This window comes from Pristis pectinata, chromosome 2, assembly GCF_009764475.1.
Source record: "Pristis pectinata isolate sPriPec2 chromosome 2, sPriPec2.1.pri, whole genome shotgun sequence".
In the NCBI taxonomy this organism is placed as follows: domain Eukaryota; kingdom Metazoa; phylum Chordata; class Chondrichthyes; order Rhinopristiformes; family Pristidae; genus Pristis; species Pristis pectinata.
The window spans coordinates 3,185,565-3,204,647 of record NC_067406.1 but is presented as its reverse complement, the minus strand read 5'-3'; the positions used below and the strand labels follow the sequence as shown (position 1 = coordinate 3,204,647).

General features: G+C 46.7%; 1 protein-coding gene across 2 annotated transcripts in view; it reads left to right on the top strand.

The window, feature by feature from the left end:
* LOC127582864 (rab11 family-interacting protein 5-like) overlaps positions 1-19,083 on the top strand; it is a 95,473-nt gene that overhangs the window by 65,813 nt on the left and 10,577 nt on the right. Inside the window, exon 4 of one of the 2 annotated variants that reach the window (XM_052038464.1) lies at positions 8,108-10,913. The exons of the other annotated variant lie outside the window; for it this stretch is intronic. Coding sequence (XP_051894424.1) covers positions 8,108-10,886 — 2,779 coding nt within the window. The 3' untranslated portion in view covers positions 10,887-10,913. The remainder of the gene's footprint in view (positions 1-8,107; positions 10,914-19,083) is intronic. 2 annotated transcript variants of the gene reach the window in all.

Below are 19,083 nucleotides of genomic sequence, written 5' to 3'. Positions count from 1 at the left end.
TATTACGGGAAGCGAGGGAAGAGATTGCTGTGTCTTTGGCGATGATCTTTGTGTCCTCACTGGCCACAGGAGTAGTGCCAGATGATTGGAGGGTGGCAAATCTGGAACTTGATATTACTGAGACACGAGACTGCTGATGCCACAATCTGGAGCAGCAAACTATCTGCTGGAGGAACTTGGCGGGTTGAGCAGCATCTGTGGCGGGGAGAGGAATTATTGACATTTCGGGTCAAAACCCTGCACCAGGAACCGAAACGTCGATAATTCCTCCCCCTCCACTGATGCTGCTCAACCCGCTGAGTCCCTTCAGCAGATTGTTCTTTGCTTAATATTACTCAGAATGGTTGAGATGCAGGGCATGGAGCTGTTTAGGGAAGGCTACATTAGAGAGAAAGGAACAGAAGGATTCGGTACTAGGATGAGATAAAATGTTGAGAGAAGGTTTGTGTGGGGTATTAGCAAAAGCATAAAATAGTTGGGCAATGATCTATTTCTCTGCTGGTTGAGTTCCTGTAATTCTTTGTAAGGGTGTTCCTGTTTCTACCTCATTCCCAATGTAAGAACAACAGTTACCACAGGCACACTTCTAACATTGAGAACTGGCCCACCAGTGGTTACCAAGGCACTCTGGAAGCCAAACTATTCAGAGGGATAACTGAAAGCTTAGTCAACAGTGGTGTGTTTTAACAATGAGGTAATGAGGTTGAGAGTGGGAATCCGAGTGTACTTAGACAGCTGAAGGCACATATGCCAATATAAAGCACAGGGGGCAGTGTATGTGCAAGGCCAAGGATCAAGAGGAAGGGAGCTTGTGAAGCCAGGGATAGAAGGGGCTGTGGAGATGGGGTTGAGGCTGCAAGATTACACCCCTGTGTGTGATTGTGACAGCGGCATGGTTGGTTTCAGTGTGTTTCATCACCTGTGTAATAGCTTTGAATGAAAGAGTAATTGCTGGATGTGTTCCAACCACCTTCCAGTTACAGCAGTCTCACCTTCCAGTTACAGCGTTCTTGCACCATATTTCTGGTAAACTATTCAGTCAAGAGGATCAAAAGTGACAGGCCTGTAAGCAGCAGGTCTGTGTCACTTGTGGGTCCCGGCAGTGCCTGACCATGCCTTCCTTGTACGTTTGTTCCTCACTTTCCTTCCTTATCCATCAGAACAAAATGCATCTTTGCAGTGTGACTGAATCGCTGGCTCTTTGATGAGGGCTGGGAAATCTTTATTTAAACAACTTTTTTCTGTTGGAACTGGGAGTTCCAGAGTTCCAAAAAAAGAACAGACGGATATAGACATGGGACTGTGTAACGCTGCAGAATAGAGTCACAGATACAGTGTGGCAATAGGCCCTTCAGCCCACCAAGTCAGTGCTGACCATCAACCACTCATTGACATTAATCCCACATTTTAATCAAGAATCCCAAGATTATCCCACCCACATACACACTGGGAGCAATTTACAGCGGCCAGTTAACCCACCAACCTGATCATCTTTGAGACGTGAGAGGAAACCCATGCGGTCACAGGGACAACGTGCAGACTCCATAGTCACAGCGCCTGAGGTTTACTAGTCATAGAGTAATACAGCACAGAAACAGACCATTCGGCCCAACTGGTCCATGCTGATCAAGATGCCCATCTAAGTTAGTCCCATTTGCCTGCAATGACTGACACCTGGAATGGGTTTTATTATGAGGAAGTGTTGGACAAGTTAGGCATGTATCTGCTGGAGGTTAGGAAAGGTCTTGCTAGTGTGGATGTGGAGAGGGTGCTTCCTCCTGTGGGAGGAGCTAGAACTTGGGTTACCTGCTCAAGACAGGGTTGAGGTGAAGCTTTCTTTTGCCAGGTTGTGAGTCTGTGGAACTCTCTTTCTCAAAGAGCAGTAGAAGCCTTGAGTACTTCTAAAGTAGTGTAGATAGATCCTTGATAGGCCAGGGGGTAATAGGTCACCGGGAGTAGATGGGAATGCTACAATCAAATTAGCTATGATATCATTAAATGTTGAAGCAGGCTCAAGGGCCCAAGTGTGTCTGATTCATGTTTGAATCCCTGTGGAGTGAAACTCCCATTCAGCCTGTGATATTCTAACTAACTCACATCGTGCCTGGCATCCCATCCAACCAGTCTGTGGCTGAACCAGTTCACACATGCATGCATGCACGTCCGCATGTACGCGCGCGCGCGCACACACACACACACACACACACACACAGTATTCAGTGATAACTTTCTCTCTCTCAGGATTGAACCTGTGTTTCTGGAACTGTGAAGCAGTGGCTCTACCAGCTGCTCCACTGCTGTCTGTGGTGGGTAAAGGTCTGTCACTGTGGCACTGCAGTACAGTAATGTTACAGATCACTCACGCTACCACAGGCTACGTCTTGGGCAATCTCTTGGGATGGAGAACTTACTTCCGCTCAGTGGGCTCTGAGATGGAACCTGTAGACTCGCCCACACGTGGGGCTGAGGGGATGAGGGTCAGTGGTTGGTGAGGTGATGTGCTCTGTGCCATCCTGGGAGCTCCTCCCCCACTTAGAGCAGTTGTGGGTGAGCGATCTCAAGCATTCATTGGGAATGTGGCATTTTTTTCCGACTATCCTTGAATCTTTTCCTCTGTCCACCTGGAAGCCTCTTGTCAGAGCATGGAAGTCAGTTTCAAGAGTCTGCTTGTTGGGCTTGTGAATGATATGGCCTACCCCTTGGATATAACTATGTATTTGGGCCCTAGAGAGTTGTAAACGCAGCCCAGTCCCTCACGGAAACCAGCCTCCCCTCCATGGACTCTGTTTACACCCCACTGCTTCAGGAAAGCAGCCAGCATAATCAAGGACCCCTCCCACCCAAGTCATTCTCCCTTCTGAAAGTACCTCCCACCAGGCTCAAGGACAGCTTCTGTCCGACTGTTATAAGACTATTGAACGGTTCCCTAGTAAGTTGTGATGAAGTTGTGACCTCACAATCTACTTCGTTGTGACCTTGCACCTTATTGTCTGCCTGCACTGCACTTTCTCTGTAACTGTAACACTATATTATGCATGCTGTTTTTTTTTCTTTTTGTATTACCTGGATGTACTTGTGTATAGAATGACCTGTCTGGATGGCACGCAAACAAAAGCTTTTCACTATATCTTGGTACATGTGACAATAATGAACTAATTACCATGGGTTTAGAAGATTTTGAAACAACAGCATTCATGGTATCTCTCCAGTGTTTTGAGGCAACAGCTGTAGATAGCTCAAGTCTCAGATATGGAAATTGCTGTTATAAGACTATTGAACAGTTACCTAGTACGATAAGGTGGACTCTTGACCTCAATTTAACTTGTTATGACCTTACACCTTATTGTCTGCCTGCACTGCACTTTCTCTGTAACTGTAACACTTTATTCTGCATTCTGTTATTGTTTTACCCTGTACTACCTCAGTGCACTGTGTAATGAATTGATCTGTACGATCGGTATGCAAGACAAGTTTTTCACTGTACCTCGGTACATGTGACAATAATAAACCAATTCCAATCTGGAAGACCAGGAGTGTTGTAACAGGTTTGAGATCATGATCTTCAAACGCCTGTTTCCATGGGTCCAATGGCAGTGGGCAGACTGGAGGTGATAGTGAATTTCATCAGATGTCTGCCTTTGCTAAGAGATGGCTCCTGAGATGTTAGAATTAGAATTGGAATTGGTTTATTATTGTCACTCGTACCGAGATACAGTGGAAAAACTTGCCTTGCATACCGTTCATACAGATCATTTCATTACACAGTGCATTGAGGTAGTACAAGGTAAGACAATAACAGAATGCAGAATAAAGTGTCACAGCTACAGAGAAAGTGCAGTGCAGGCAGACAATAAGGTGCAAGGTCATAATGAGGTAGATTGTGAAGTCAGGAGTCCCATCTTATCGTACGAGGGAACTGTTCAATAGTCTTATAACAGTGGGATAGAAGCTGTCCTTGAGCCTGGTGGTACGTGCTTTCAGGCTTTTGTATCTTCTGCCTTATTGGAGGGGGGAGAAGAGAAAATATCCGGGATGGGTGGGGTCTTTGATTATGTTGGCTGTTTTACCGAGGCAGTGAGAAGGCATCTCCCTGGCCCTACACTCAGCTCTGGAGCATCTGCATAGTAAAGACACCTACGTTAGTCAATATTGTTTATTGACTACAGCTCTGCCTTCAATACTATAATTCCAAGCAAACCTGTCACCAAACTCTGAGACCTGGGACTCAACACCTCCCTCTGTAACTGGATTCCTGACTTTCTAACCAACAGACAGCAATCAGTGAGGATAGGCAGCAATACCGCCGGCACGATTATTCTCAACACTGGTGCCCCACAAGGCTGCATCCTCAGCCCTCTACTCCCTGTATACTCATGACTGCATGGCCAGATCCTGCTCTAACTCCATCTACAAGTTTGCAGATGATACCACCGTTGTAGGCCGTATCTCAAACAACGATGAGTCGGAGTACAGGAAGGAGATAGAGAGCTTAGTGGAATGGTGTCATGACAACAACCTTTCCCTTAATGTCAACAAAACAAAAGAGCTGGTCATTGACTTCAGGAAAGGGGGCAGTGTACATGCACCTGTCTACATCAATGGTGCTGACTTCGAGAGGTTTGAGAGCTTCAAGTTCCTGGGAGTGAACATCACCAATGTCCTGTCCTGGTCCAATCACATAGACGCCACGGCCAAGAAAGCTCGCCGGCGCCTCTACTTCCTCAGGAGGCTAAAGAAGTTCGATATGTCCTCTTTCCTATCTGGATGCATCACGGCTTGGTACGGCAACTGCTCTGCCCAGGGCCACAAGAAACTGCAGAGTTGTGGACACAGCCCAGCGCGTCACAGAAACCAGCCTCCCCCCTATCGTCTTTACCTCTCGCTGTCTCGGTGAAGCAGCCAGCATAATTAAAGACCCCACCCACCCGGGTCATTCTCTCTTCTCTCCTCTCCTCTCCCATCAGGCAAAAGATACAGGAGCCTGAGGGCACATACCACCAGCTTCTACCCCACTGTGATAAGACTATTGAACGGTTCCCTATACAATGAGATGGACTCTTGACCTCACGATCTACCTTGTTATGACCTTGCACCTTATTGTCTGCCTGCACTGCACTTCCTCTATAGCTGTGACACTTTATTCTGTATTCTGTTATTGTTTTCTCCTGTACTACCTCAATGCATTGTGTAATGAATTGACCTGTACTATCAGTATGCAAGACAAGTTTTTCACTGTACCTCAGTACAAGTGACAATAATAAACCAATACCAAATGTAGACAGGAGAGTCCATGGAGGGGAGGCTGGGTTCCATGATGTGCTGAGCTGTGTCCACAACTCTCTGCAGATGTGGGAAGTATTCCCGGGTCTTGTTCAGGATGGTGTGGTGCAGTGGAAGCAGATTAGTGGAGGACCTTTATTTGCCAATGCTGACGGTATGTTTAAGTGTGGGAGTCGACAGTGCCTTGGAATAAAAGAAAATGTTGGAAGCTTTCAGCAGGTCAGGCAGCATCTGTGGAAAGAGAAACAGTTAATGTTTCTGATCCAAGACCCTTTTGGAAAGAGAAGAAAACAAGTTAGTTTTCAGCAGCAGGGAAAGTGGGGAAGGGCTGGGTAGAACAAAGGGTAAGACTAAATGAGTTAATGTGGTGCACTATACTACTTAGTGTTAGGTCTCCCTAATAACAGGGCTGTGGGACATGGCGAGCAGGTCAGGTGATACTAATGGAGAGAGGAAAACTGAACCACAATCACAGAGGGATGACTGGCAGAAATGGCCAGTTGGCTTGGAGAGTGTCTTAGACCTTGGTCAGGAGCACGCACAAAGCAAGTTTGTCAGTGTTCTGCAGCGTAACTACTGAGGTTGGGGTGGCCTTGGTTTTGAAGTGGCGGTGACGTGGGTTGAACAGTTTCCCATTAGTCCAAGACTACAGGTGATTCAAGTATTTCAAAGTTGAGTTTATTGCCATCTGCACAAGTCCGTGTGTGCACAGGTGCAATGAAAAACTTACTTGCAGCAGCATCACAGGCACAGAGCATCATATACACAACATTCACAAGAAAAACAAATGAAGCATTAATTGTACACAATTTTTAAAGAAAGAACGTAATTAGAGCAAAAGAAACAAAGTCCATGTTAGTGCAAAGTGATCAGAGCGGTCACATTGTTGCTAAACTGTAGTAATTGGGGTTGTGCTGGTTGGTTCAAGAACCGAATGGTTGAAGGGAAGTAGCTGTTCCTGAACCTGGTGGTGTGGGACTTCAGGCTTCTGTACCTCATTGTAACACTGATACAGCACTGGTAGGTACAAGTAGTGGGGACAGTACTAGTGGTAGAGGTCTGTCGTTGTAACAGTCGGTGTATAACGTGGGTATAGTACTGGTAGACGCAGGGCTGTCGCTGTATAATACTGGGTACAGATTTATTACTCTTAAACAGGTGCACTAGGTATACATATAACACAGTATAGTGCTGGGCACAGTACTGGTGGGCACCAATCCATCACTAACTGGTGGGGACAGACCTGTTGCCACATTACACCAAGGTGCAGTACTAGTGGATGCAGGTCTCTGTCTGTAACATTGGACATAGTGATCCAGTACACTGACACCACTACAGTGACAAACTGCATTCGATTGTGAGTACGTCAGTCAGTACAAAACAGAAGTTACAGTAATGATGGGTACAGGACTGGGGGTTTAGTATTGTGAGAATTCAATGTAGAGGTCGTGGGACAAATTTCACCTAACAAATGAAGTACAGAAGTCTCACTATGATGCTGACAGATGTAAAACATTCTTTCTATAGCCGATGTACCAGAGTCCTTGCTGACGACACTGGTTATGGATGAACAGGGGTTGTTGCCAACGGTTGTGCGCTTTTACTTGTGAACACAAAGCATGAGACTATAGGGTCAACGTGTGACCCTTTGCTACCATTATCTAACTAAAGTGCTGGACACTCGCTGATACTAACACCTCGCTGAGGGTGGAGTTCCTGCAGCCGATGCTGGCTTTTGCTTGCACTGATTCATGGTCATCTGTACTGTTAACACTCACAGCAATGCTCTGTTGTAACCCCCACCCACTTCACCATGACACTGATGTAACCCACCCCCCCTCACCGTGACACCTATGTAACCCACCCCTCTCACTGTGACACTACTAAGTGCCTCACTCTGATGTTGAACTCATCATGTAAACTTCTGATAGAGTTGTTGTGTCCCACATTGCTCACTATAACATTTCAATGCATCCATTACCTCTGCCCAAGCCTGCATGTGCCTCTCCTCCTCCGTCTCCCCATCTTCTCCCATACCCCAGGATATCCCAGCCAACAGACTGATTCAGGGATTGCTTTGTAGAACGATAGCCCATGACTGAAGGGAGATCAGTGGTTGCATTTTGTATCCCGCTGAAGTAAGATTATAAATACAAACATACCACTGAAAACTGGGTAAAAAAAAATGAGTAGATTAAGAACAAAGTATTTTCTGGGACATTATACTGTAGAACACTTTATATATTAAAAAAAACTATTTGAACTCAGTCAGATTTATTATCACTGACGTATGACGTGAAATTTGCTGTTTTGTGGCAGCAGTACAGTGCAAGACATGAAAATCTATAAATTACAAAAAAATAAATATTGCAACAAAAAAGAGGAATAATGAGGTAGTGTTCATGGACTGTTCAGAAATATATCGTACATTGTGATTGTCTGGAAAGAAAGGTTAAAATATGGATGTTCTGTTTGGCCCTAACGCAGTACTAACCAGGAGGACTGTTCTGTCTTCCCTCCACAGCCTGGAAGTGTCTCCTATGGTAGAAACCAGTTCAGATTCTCCCTCGTTCTCTCCTTGCTTACCATTGCATCCTGCTCCTGTGCCTCTCCTCCCTCCACCTTCTCTTCATTTATCCACCCACCCTGACTCTCTGAGTAGCACAACTAACACTAACCCATTCACGACTGCCGAGGAAGATCTTGTGCAGTCCTCAAAGCCAACTACAAATCCTTTCTTCAGTGCTCTGCAGAGCAACCCTTTCTTTGAGGACCTCTTAGCTGACCAGATATTAAAGTCTCCTCCATTCACGTCCTCTTTCTCCAGTTTAACCTTTGGGTCTCAAGGTACACCCGATGCATCGATATCTTCCCCGAGCACTGCTGGGTCAAGTGGAAAAGATTGGTTTGCCGTGGAAAAATCTGCAGCAGAAGAAGTGATTCCTTGCAGCCCTCCTCCATCTACACAGGTGTCCACGGTGACCACAGCAAGTGTAAGCTGCTCCCACACACCAGACCCTTCAGCTATGTCTGGTCCACCAGTAGACCCAGACATAACCATGCAGTCAGCTAACTTTCACACCCCTGGACTTAGTGCTGAGGTTGGAGGTCAAGAAATGCCTTCACAATGGGTGCCCCCAAGTACTGTGCCAGCCAGTGATTCAAATGATCAAGTGCCTTCTGCTGTGCCAAGGGAAATGAAAACCAAGTGTCCGGAGGAAGATGATCACTCCTCCACATTGGCCCAAACCGCTGAACTTAATGTAGAAATAGATTCTTCAGGTCCACAAATCCGTGCCAGGACCAAAAGTAGCAACAGTTCAATTAACTTGGATAATGGGTCCTTGAATCTGGTTTGGGGCAGTAAACCTGCAGATCGGGTGGATTTGAAAATCTATTCTGCACTGGATGCTGTTTCACCAGCTCTGTCCCTGGTAGAATCTGTTGAGGCGCCTGAGGTAGTGCAAAGTGGCACCTTCAGTGACGAAGGGCTCGAAATGAAACCCAGCCCTGATTCCCTCACATCGCGTCGAGAAGAGATTCCAGGGGCACAACCAGGCCAGAGAAATGTGGAGAGATCTCCAGCACTGGTGGAGCGTGGCAGAAGCACAAGTAGCACAACCGACGAGGCTGAAGGTGAACTGCCACTGGGACCTACATCACCGGTTACTGATCCCAGCCTTGTACCCATATTCCCAGGGAAACAGGATAATGCCCAAGGTGATGCGTGCCTAGATCCTCCAGCCATTTCTCCAGAATTGCTCCACAAAGTTGGTGTGGAGTCCTGTGAAGATAGACCAAATGTCACACTGGAAGGAAGGCGTCAGGATACAGCCGTGCCCGGTGTAGAGGGGCTCCCCGAGACCAGTGCAGATGAAGGGGGTGTCACCTCTGACCCGCTTGACACATTGGACATCCACTTACAACAGACTGGCCCACCGCCGCCTAAGCCACCGAGGTTGCTTGCATGTACCTATCAGGCTGTGGGGGACGAAGTCGGCAGGGTGGAGGATCGGCAGGAGATAAAGATGCCGTTTGGCTGCGCGGCAACCACTCTGCAGTTATCAGAGCAACAGGTGGACGCAGGATTCGAACAAAAGGCCTCCCTTGTGGTCTCCAGCCCAGCTGGTGATGAGGTAAATCCCGAGCAGACTGCCTCTACCTCCACACCGTCTGCCACTGAGGAACCAGTTAGGCCATCAAATGAGGTGGTAACCAAGGGGAAGGCCTCTTGTGGGACCTTTGAGTTGAGCCTAAATGAGAAAACAGTGGTTGATCACTACAAGACCTGTCTTTCGACTCTCTCTGCAGAGGGAATAAACATGTCAATTGGCAATGATGGAAATTCAAACAAATTGGATGTTTTCCAGCAAACTCCGTCTTCGGGGCTAATTGAAGTCCACCAGGCACATCATTTTGTCGAGGTACAGCCCGCTGTGTTGAAAACAACTGTTGGTGTGAACTCATTGGAGACGGCCTCACTGGTCGAGCAGCATCTGGAGAGATGGGATGCATTTCCCGAAGGGGGAACCAGCTTGGCCTGGCCTGATCAAACTGACCAATCGGAGCAGGATTTCGTGTCGGCCATTGAGGGCCTGCCACACAAGTCTAGCCCCCTGTTTTCCGAGTGTGAGAGGACACTGGCGAGCGGGAAGGAGTTCTCTGGAGAGCTGGAGTCCCAGGTGAATGAGGACGGAGAGAGGAATGGGGAGTCTTCCACCCTGAGGGATTCCAAGGAAACGCTTACCAGGAATGCAGAGAGGGAAAGCCAGCAAGGCGAGACTGTGGATCTCACGACTGGGATCGGGCCTTTGCTGTGTAGTGAGTCATTAACAGCTGGGATGAAAATGGAGCAGCGTGCTGAGGGAGGCGAAGTTGTCTTGGAATGCTGTGCTGGAGGAGAGGATTCTGCCTTGGAACAGTGGGCCAGGAGAGAGGAACCTGTCTCAGAGCATCATGCTGGGGGAGAGGTACTTGTCTCGGAACAGCGAAGTGGGGGAGAGGAATCTGCCTTGGAGCAGCGAGGCGGGGAAGAGGAATTTGTCTCAGAACAACGACCGGCGGGAGAGGAATCTGCCTCGGCAGAGGACCCTCCTCCCTCTGGTTTATGCCCACCTTCAACTGTAAAGCCCAGCCAGGGCCAGGTAATGGGAAAGGTGGACATCTCACCACACAACGGTCACCTCTTTGTCCGGAACGCAGACCTCCAGGCTTTGGGCAGCAGGAAGCCTGTGGTGGGGGAGGGTTCTTCAGCTGCATGCCTTGGACGTTCCGCAGCCGACGACTCCTCCTTTGAGGAAGGGCTGAACTTCGAGGACCTCCACCTCCACGCCGCACCACCCGCCCTGCAAGCCACTAACCTCACTAGAGAGCAGATGGTTCCGCCTGCACAAAGTAACAAGCCATTGGCCTTCTCTACCCCTCACCCTGTGGCTGTCACTAACTCTAGAGTAACCGACCTCCCCTCCCCAATCCTGTTCCCCTCGGATGGCGCCCCCCCCTCGGGGGCCACCCATACAGCCGTCGCCCCCCCAACATTCGCTGCAATCCAGTGGTTCGAAAGCGCCGCCGCTTACGGTTTTACCTCGGGAGACACGGCCAGCTGAGATACCCTTCCCACAGCAGCGAATCAGGTGAGCATGGCAGAATAAAATGCACCTTTCTGAGAATGTTTAATGTTCAATGTGCTCTTTTCAGCGAACGTATACTTTGAGTATTCCTGGTGGAGGCAGTGGCTGATCCCGCCCCGTCTCCTGGTTTTGTCCCCTAAACCTCTGGCTAGTGGGATCGGTCTATCGGTGATGCAACATGTTGGATAGGAGGTGCTGGGGGGAAGGGCTACAGGAAACCTTCCAGTCAGAGTGTCAGTGCTGGGCAATTGATGACTGAGGGCCAAGTCTTCCTCAGAAGTCTGAGTGAGAAGATTTGCCAGCTGTGGTCACTGACAGTGATCAGGAACACAAACCCTTTGTGCATTTGCAGTGCTAGAGTCAGACACAGACCCTTTATGTCCATACCGACCATCAATTTTGTTTCTGTCTTGTATAAAGGCAGGGATCTATCCAACACCAGATCACTGGCCACTCTCCTGTAGCCTTCGGACCGTTATCACTCTGCCTTCTTCTTTTCCAGTCCTGATGAAGGGTCTCGACCTGAGACGTCGACTGTTTATTTCCCTCCACGGATACTGCCTGACCTGCTGAGTTCCTCCAGCACTTTGTGTGTGTTGCTCCAGATTCCAGCATATGCAGGATCTCTGGTGTAGCCAGTTAATCTTTCCTGCTTTCCACTCGATCATTGCCCTTTGCTTTTGTTTGTCTCTTCCTCTTTGTTCTTTCTTGTGTTTCCCCCTTTCCCTTCCTCTGTACTTGCTTGATTTCTGTTTTATTTCGAATTTTGTTCTCAGGTCTAAGAATGGATCATCGGCCTGAATCATTAACTCTTCTTCTCTCTCCCTCCACAGTCTGACCTGAGCACTTCTGGCACTTTTTGTTTCAAATGTTTGCAGTAATTTGGTTTTAAATTTGTCTCCCACTGCCCCCACCCTAAGGGTGCTATTGACCACTCTGCTGCTGATGTCTTGCCTGAGATACTTCGCTTCAGCATCAGGCCTGCAGCCCCTGTGTGCCACCTGAGGTAGTGTGTTTACCCACTGCCATTGGGGAGCTCGAGGCAATGTCACTTCCAATAAGCGGAATTGAGCTTGCTTTTGTTTAAGGTCACTTTAAAATTTTATTTGGAATTGTGGGCCCATTTTTTTCCCACTAGATTTACTAATTTAAGCCTTTCTGAAGTTGATCTCGATGTAAGATGTTGCCTAGTTCCACCGAGTAAGTCTTGAGGGTAGAACTTGGCCTGCATGTAACCCGTCTGGTTTGATGCCATGCATTAGCGTCTCTTCTCAGGGAGAAGGTGTGGATTTTCTGGCACATTGCCAGGAATGTGCTGGTGTGCCCTAGGCTGGGAAAACCATCTGGGGACGAGCTACGTGCTTGAGACAGCAGAGCCACTTATTGTTCTCTTGAGGTTTGGTGGTCCGGACTTGTAACTTGTTCTGTGTTTGTGAAGTGACAAGCTTCCCAAACTTAGCTAACAAATTTGAGTTGCAACTTGTTTCAATGAGCCAAATAAATAGAAACCTAGAAAAATAGCAGGATTAGGCCATTCAGCCCTCCAAGCAATACCATATTCCCACTCTTTCCCCCTATCCTGTGAAGCCACGGAAACAGGCCCTTCGGCTCAACTGGTCCATGCCAACCAAGGTTCCCATTGGCCCACATTTGGCCCATATCCCTCTAAACCTTCCCTATCCATGTACCTGTCCAAGTTCCTTTTAAATGTTGTTAATGTACCTGCCTCAACCACTTCCTCTGGCAGCTCGTTCCATATACTGACCACCCTCTGTGTGGAAAAAGTTGCCCCTCAGCTTCCTATGAAATCTCTTCCCTTTCACCTTAAACCTATGCCCTCTAGTTTGTGATTCCCCAACTCTGGGGAAAAAGGCTGAGTGCATTCACCCTGTCTATGCCCCTCATGATTTTATACACCACTATAAGATCACCCCTCAGTCTCCTACACACCAATGAGTAAAGTCCCAACCTGCTCAACTTCTGTCCACAAGTCAGTCCCTCGAGTCCTGGCAACATCCTCGTAAATCTCCTCTGCACTCTTTCCAGCTTAATGGCATCTTTCCTATGGCCAAAACTGAACGCAATATTCTAACTGCAGCCTCACCAACGCCTTGTACAACTGTTCAGAAATCCAACCTGATTCCTTCGGTGAGCATGCCATTTTGAATTGTGTTTTGAGTCCTTCCCCGGGGGGCTCTGGAATTGTGGAGTGGGGGTTGAGGGACACGCTGCATCGTAATGGGGTGTACGTTGGTGCCAGAGTGCTCCACCATGTTTAAGACACAGTTAGATAGATTTTTGCATAGTTGGGGAATTAAGGGTTATGGGGAAAAGGCAGATAGGTGGATCTGAGTCCACGGCCAGATCAGCCGTGATCTTATTGAATGGCGGAGCAGACTCGATAGGCCAGATGGCTGACTCCTGCTCCTATTTCTTATGTTCTTATGGACAAGGGGGAAATACACAGACCCTGGTGAGAAAGGGGAGTCTGTGTACTGACTGACACAACAGGATAATAGCATTGGGTGATGGATTAACGGCACTGTGGTTGTCACAGGACTGGTAACCGGATGGTTTGTGTGGATATAAAGGCTTTTTTATTCAGTCTCAAGTTCTAATCTCAGCATCCCAGTTAAAGAATTTAAATTCAGTTAATTAAATTAAATCTAAAGTAAAAAGCCAGTATCAGCAATGGTTGCTATGGCATTTACTGAGTTGTTGGAAAATCTATTTGCTGTCCCAAAAATCAATAAAACTGGAGACTATGGAAATCTGGAATAAAAACAGAAAGTGGCAGAAACTCTCAGCAGGTCAGACAGCTGGAGAAACAGAGTTAACGCTTCAAGTCCGAGACCCTTGAAGCAGTAATTTGGTTTCTCATAGAACATAGAACACTGGAGCAGGTCCTTTGGCCCACAATACCTGTGCTGACCATGATACCAAATTAAACTAAATCTCTTCTGCCTGCATGTGATCTGTTACCTGCACATTCATGTGTCTGTCTAACAGCCTCTTAAATACCACTATCGTATCTGCCTCCACCATCTCCCCTGGCAGTGCATTCCAGGCACCCACCACCCTCTGTGCAAAAAAAAACTTTCCCCTCACATCCCTTTTGAACTTACCCCTCTCGCCTTAAATGCATGTCTTGTAGTATTTGACATTTCTACCCTGGGAAAAAGATTCTGACTGTCTGCCCTATCTATGCCTCTGAGAATTTTATATACTTCTGTCAGATCTCCCCTCAACCTCCGGCGCTCCAGAGAAAACTATCTGAGTTTGTCCAACCTCTCTAACTAATCCTTCCACATATTCTCCTTCTACATATGATACCTGACCTGCCAAATGTTTCCAGCATTTTCTGGTTCCATTCCCTTGGCTGCCCTTGTCCATAAGAAATAGGAGCAGGAGGAGGCCATCTGGCCCGTCAAACCTGCTCCACCATTCAATAAGATCACGGCTGATCTGGCCGTGGACTCAGATCCACCTATCTGCCTTTTCCCCATAACCCTTAATTCCCCCACTATGCAAAAATCTATCTAACTGTGTCTTAAATATATTTAATGAGGTAGCCTCTACTGCTTCCCTGGGCAAAGAATTCCACAGATTCTCTGGGAAAAGCAGTTCCTCCTCATCTCCATCCTAAATCTGTTCCCCCGAATCTTGAGGCTATGTCCCCTAGTTCTAGACTCACCTACCAGTGGAAACAACCTTCCTGCCTCTATCTTATCTATCCCTTTCATGATTTTATATGTTTCTATAAGACCCCCTCTCATTCTTCTGAATTCCAGCGAGTATATTCCCAGGCGATTCAGTCTCTCCTCATAAGCTAACCCCCTCATCTGCGGAATCAACCTGGTGAACCTCCTCTGTACCGCCTCCAAAGCCAGTAATATCCTTCCTCAAGAAAGGAGATTCTTGACTACGGCAATGTGGTTGAGCTGAGCTGAACTGCAGCAGAAAGCTGTTTTATAATAAAACCAAGGAGTGATAAAGGTGCATCTAGCTCAGTTGACACTGAAATTATGTCCTTCTGACCCATCAAGAAAACAGGGTGGCAAGCACAGGGGAACACCACCACCTGCTTTCTGAGGTTTAGTTCTTTGTGTATCTGCAGTCCTCACTGTGGCCATCCCTAAGGAACAATGCTAATTAATGAATCTAGGTGGGACTTGACCTGAAGATCTGGTCTCTCCTCAGCCAACAGACAGCTAAAGTAGCCAGGTAGCAAATGGCAGGAACTCTGGCTGCCCAGCTTAAAGACATGAAGGCTAAGTCCACGGCCCAAAGTGGATTTCTTGCTCATTAAATTAGAACTGAAATTTAATTTGCATATTTTCTTTCAATTTATTGGGAGAGAAATTTCATTGCTTTTTGTTTTGGACTTGGTCCTCACCTGTATGATTGTCTACGAACCACGAATGTTCATTCTGATATTTATCATTCTGATAATATATTGGCTGCTCTCTATGCAAGGAGAATGCCCACTGGTGGACAGGTAACCTCTTTCACTTTCTGTTGTACACACACCAGTTGAGAGCTGGAGCACTTTAACTCCTGGCTGTATTTCTCTGGGGCCCGTTTTTCCCCAGTAACAGGTCTGTAGGGTTGACAGCTTACTAGACCACATTGAAAGAAAAACTAAGTTCGATCCTCGGGGAATGTCCTGCAGAGAAAATCTGTGTCACCCTTGGAAGCAAGATCTTACCTTAAGGGAAATCCTGGAGATTCCCTTTAGATCCAACCTTCACAGATCTTGATCCGATTTGGATTTGTAATGAGCATCTCAGTCTGCACTCACCCCCAGCATGAAATTGGCTGTTCAGAAGATGTAGTGCGTTTAATGAGAAGCAAGGTAAATACATGAGGGAGCAAGGTATTTGCTGATGGACTGGATGGTGCCATTAATGTCAGCACAAACCAATTAGACTGAATGTCCTGCTTGTGTGCTGTAAAAATCCATGTAGTTGCTTTGTCTGACCCTGTAATATTCTATATCTAGGCTAATTTAATGCTTTGTGCTCATGTCTTTAAGTACAATTTTTTGAATGTCTAATTTAGTGTGCCTTCTGTTATTCTGAAGCCTATTATGCTTATAATTTTCCAAAATGAGTCATATTCCAGTCATACTATTTTAATTCTCAAACTCGGTAATTCCATAAGGAATGCAGAAATAAAGTCTGTTCGTGCTATCGTACCTGGGAATATTCTCCTTGCCTCGGAAATATTTTTGCCAATGATCTTCATTTTAGGAGGTTCTTCTGGCAGAAACAAAGCTACCTGTTAAAGGTACCAAGAACAGTTTGGAGATAAACACTAATGCTTAGACACTATCAGTGTACCCCAACATTCAGCATTAACTTTCTAAGAAACCAACAAATGGAGAAATATAGTGACTGACATTTGGCTTGGTTTCCAGTGTCTCCCTCTGAATGATCTCTTTGATTGACGTTCTTGCAAAATGTCAATAAGCTAGTAGATGCTGTCAACTTGAAATGTTGGTGGTTGGATTGCATGCCAATACATCAAGACTACCCATGTAGTGGCACTCTGGGGTCAGTGGGCAGCAGATGCTTCAGGGTCGGAGGGTCATGAGGTCAAACCTTAGCCCAGAAACATGAGCACATAATCCAGACCAAGGCTCCACTGAAGGAGAGGGATTGCGGTGATCCATTATCTTAAACATTATCTTGTAGTCAGTGTAGTAATTCGGCCCCAAACTTCTGTATCTCTCTCTCTCCCCACCAATAAGGTACTTCACCAGGCTTTTACACATCTGCTCTATATAATGTGTGGCTTGGCAACAAATTTGTTGTTGATCATTCCTGTGAGGAGCATCACTGCAGAGAGTTGCAGACACAGCCCAGCACATCATGGAAACCAGCCTCCCCAACTTGGACTCTGTCTTTACCTCTTGCTGCCGTGGTGAAGCAGCCAGCATAATCAAAGACCCCGCCCACCCGGGACATTCTCTCTTCTCTCCTCTTCCATTGGGTAGAAGATACAGGAGCCTGAGGGCACGTACCACCAGACTTAAGGACAGCTTCTACCCCACTGTGATAAGACTATTGAATGGTTCCCTTGTACAATGAGATGGACTCTGACCTCACAATCTACCTTGTGACCTTGCACGTTATTGCACTGCACTTTCTCTGTAGCTGTGACACTTTGTACTGTTATTGTTTTTACCTGTACTACATCAATGCACTCTAACTCAATGTAACTGCTCTGTGTAATGAATTGATCTGTATGAATGGTATGCAAGACAAGTTTTTCCACTGTACCTCGGTACAAGTGACAATAATAAACCAATACCAATTGAGATGGTTACTGTGATTACTGTATTCATTGAAGCAAGCTGTTGCTGTAGCTAAAGGCCCAGTTTCTCAGTACCTGTGTGGTATGGCTCCCTGCTTGCATACTTGGATGTAGAATTGCCACCTTCCAAACCCATATCCACACCTTGTTATCTGGATCAATGATCCAAGAGTAGAAATCTCAGTTGAATGCATGTATTTTGCTATAAACTGACAATAAATCCTAATTCTCCTTAATTTATTTGGAATTTATTGGTGTAATTCAGTTAAACAGATGGATCTAGGTGAACAAGTACATAGTTCCCTGAAAGTGGCGTCACAGGTAGACCGGGTGGTGAAGAAAGTGTTTGGCACAGTGGCCTTCATCAGTCAGACCACTGAGTATAGGAGTTGGGACATTACGTTGCAGTTGTACAAGATGCTGGTGAGGCTGCACCTGGAATATTATGTATAATTTTGGTTACCCAGTTATAGGAAAGATGTAATTAAGCTAGACAGAATGCAAAGAAGATTTACAAGAATGTTGCCAGGACTCGAGGGCCTGAGTTATAGGGAGAGGTTGAGTAGGTTAGGACTTTATTCCTTGGTGCACAGGAGACTGAGGGGTGACCTTGTAGAGGTGTATAAAATCATGAGGGGCATAGACAGGGCGAATGCACACAGTATTATTCCCAGGGAAAAGGAACCAAAAAGTAGAGGGCACAGGTTTAAGGTGAGAGGGGAGAGATTTCATAGAAGCCTGAGGGGCAACTTTTTTCACCCAGAGGGTGGTCAGTATATGGAACGAGCTGCCAGAGGAAGTGGTTGAGGCAGGTACATTAACAACATTTAAAAATTCGGACAGGTACGTAGACAGGAAGGGTGTAGAGGGATAGGGGCCAAATGCAGGCAAATAGGACTAGCTCAGGTAGACAACTTGGTCAGCATGGATGAGTTGGACTAAAGGGCCTTTTACTGTGCTGTATGACTCTATGACGAATGTGAGTGAGGGCAGTCCCAAAGCAATTTATTGATTATAATGCAGGAGGCATATCGTCCATGCTGACTCCTGACAGAGCAATCCCACCAGTTCCATTCCCCCTCTCTTTATTTCCCTGTCACCTTGCAACTTATTACCCTCATCAAACCCCCTTGATTGTTTTACCACCTTACCGATTTTTAGTTGGCATTTAACCTACCAGCACATGGAAACCTACATGGTCACAGGGAGAACATGCAATCTCCACGCTCAAGATCGGGATCAGTTTCTATGTGTAGAACCTATTACTATTGTGAGTCTTGTGCACAATAGGAGCCCACAAAGAGTATTGAAATTACTGACTGACTTTTAATGTGGTGGTTGAGGAGAGATGCTTCTTCCTTTGAATCCAAAATATTTGCATATAGCCTTGGTTTTGTACGATCTGGAGGTCAACAGTGCTGCACTCCCTCTGTACTACATCGCCAACAACAGCGAATCCCTTCCCCATGAGTTTAACGGATTCTATGCACGTTTTGAACAGAAGGGGATTGGTTTGTCACCACCCACACTGACAGTCTCCAATGCACCTGAACCCGTGATCACCATTGAGGACATAAGGTCGGTCTTCTGGAGAGTGAACCTGCGGAAAGCATCTGACCCGGATGGTGTCCCTGGCCGTGTCCTCAGATACTGTGCTGATCAGCTGGCGGGGTATTTGCAGACATATTTAACCTCTCCCTGCTTCAATCTGAGGTTCCACCTGCTTTAAGAAGACCACTATCATCCTGGTACCTAAGAAAAACAAGGTAACATGCCTTAATGACTACCGACCGGTGGCTCTGACATCCACCATCATGAAGTGCTTCGAGATGCTGGTCATGGCACGCGTTAACTC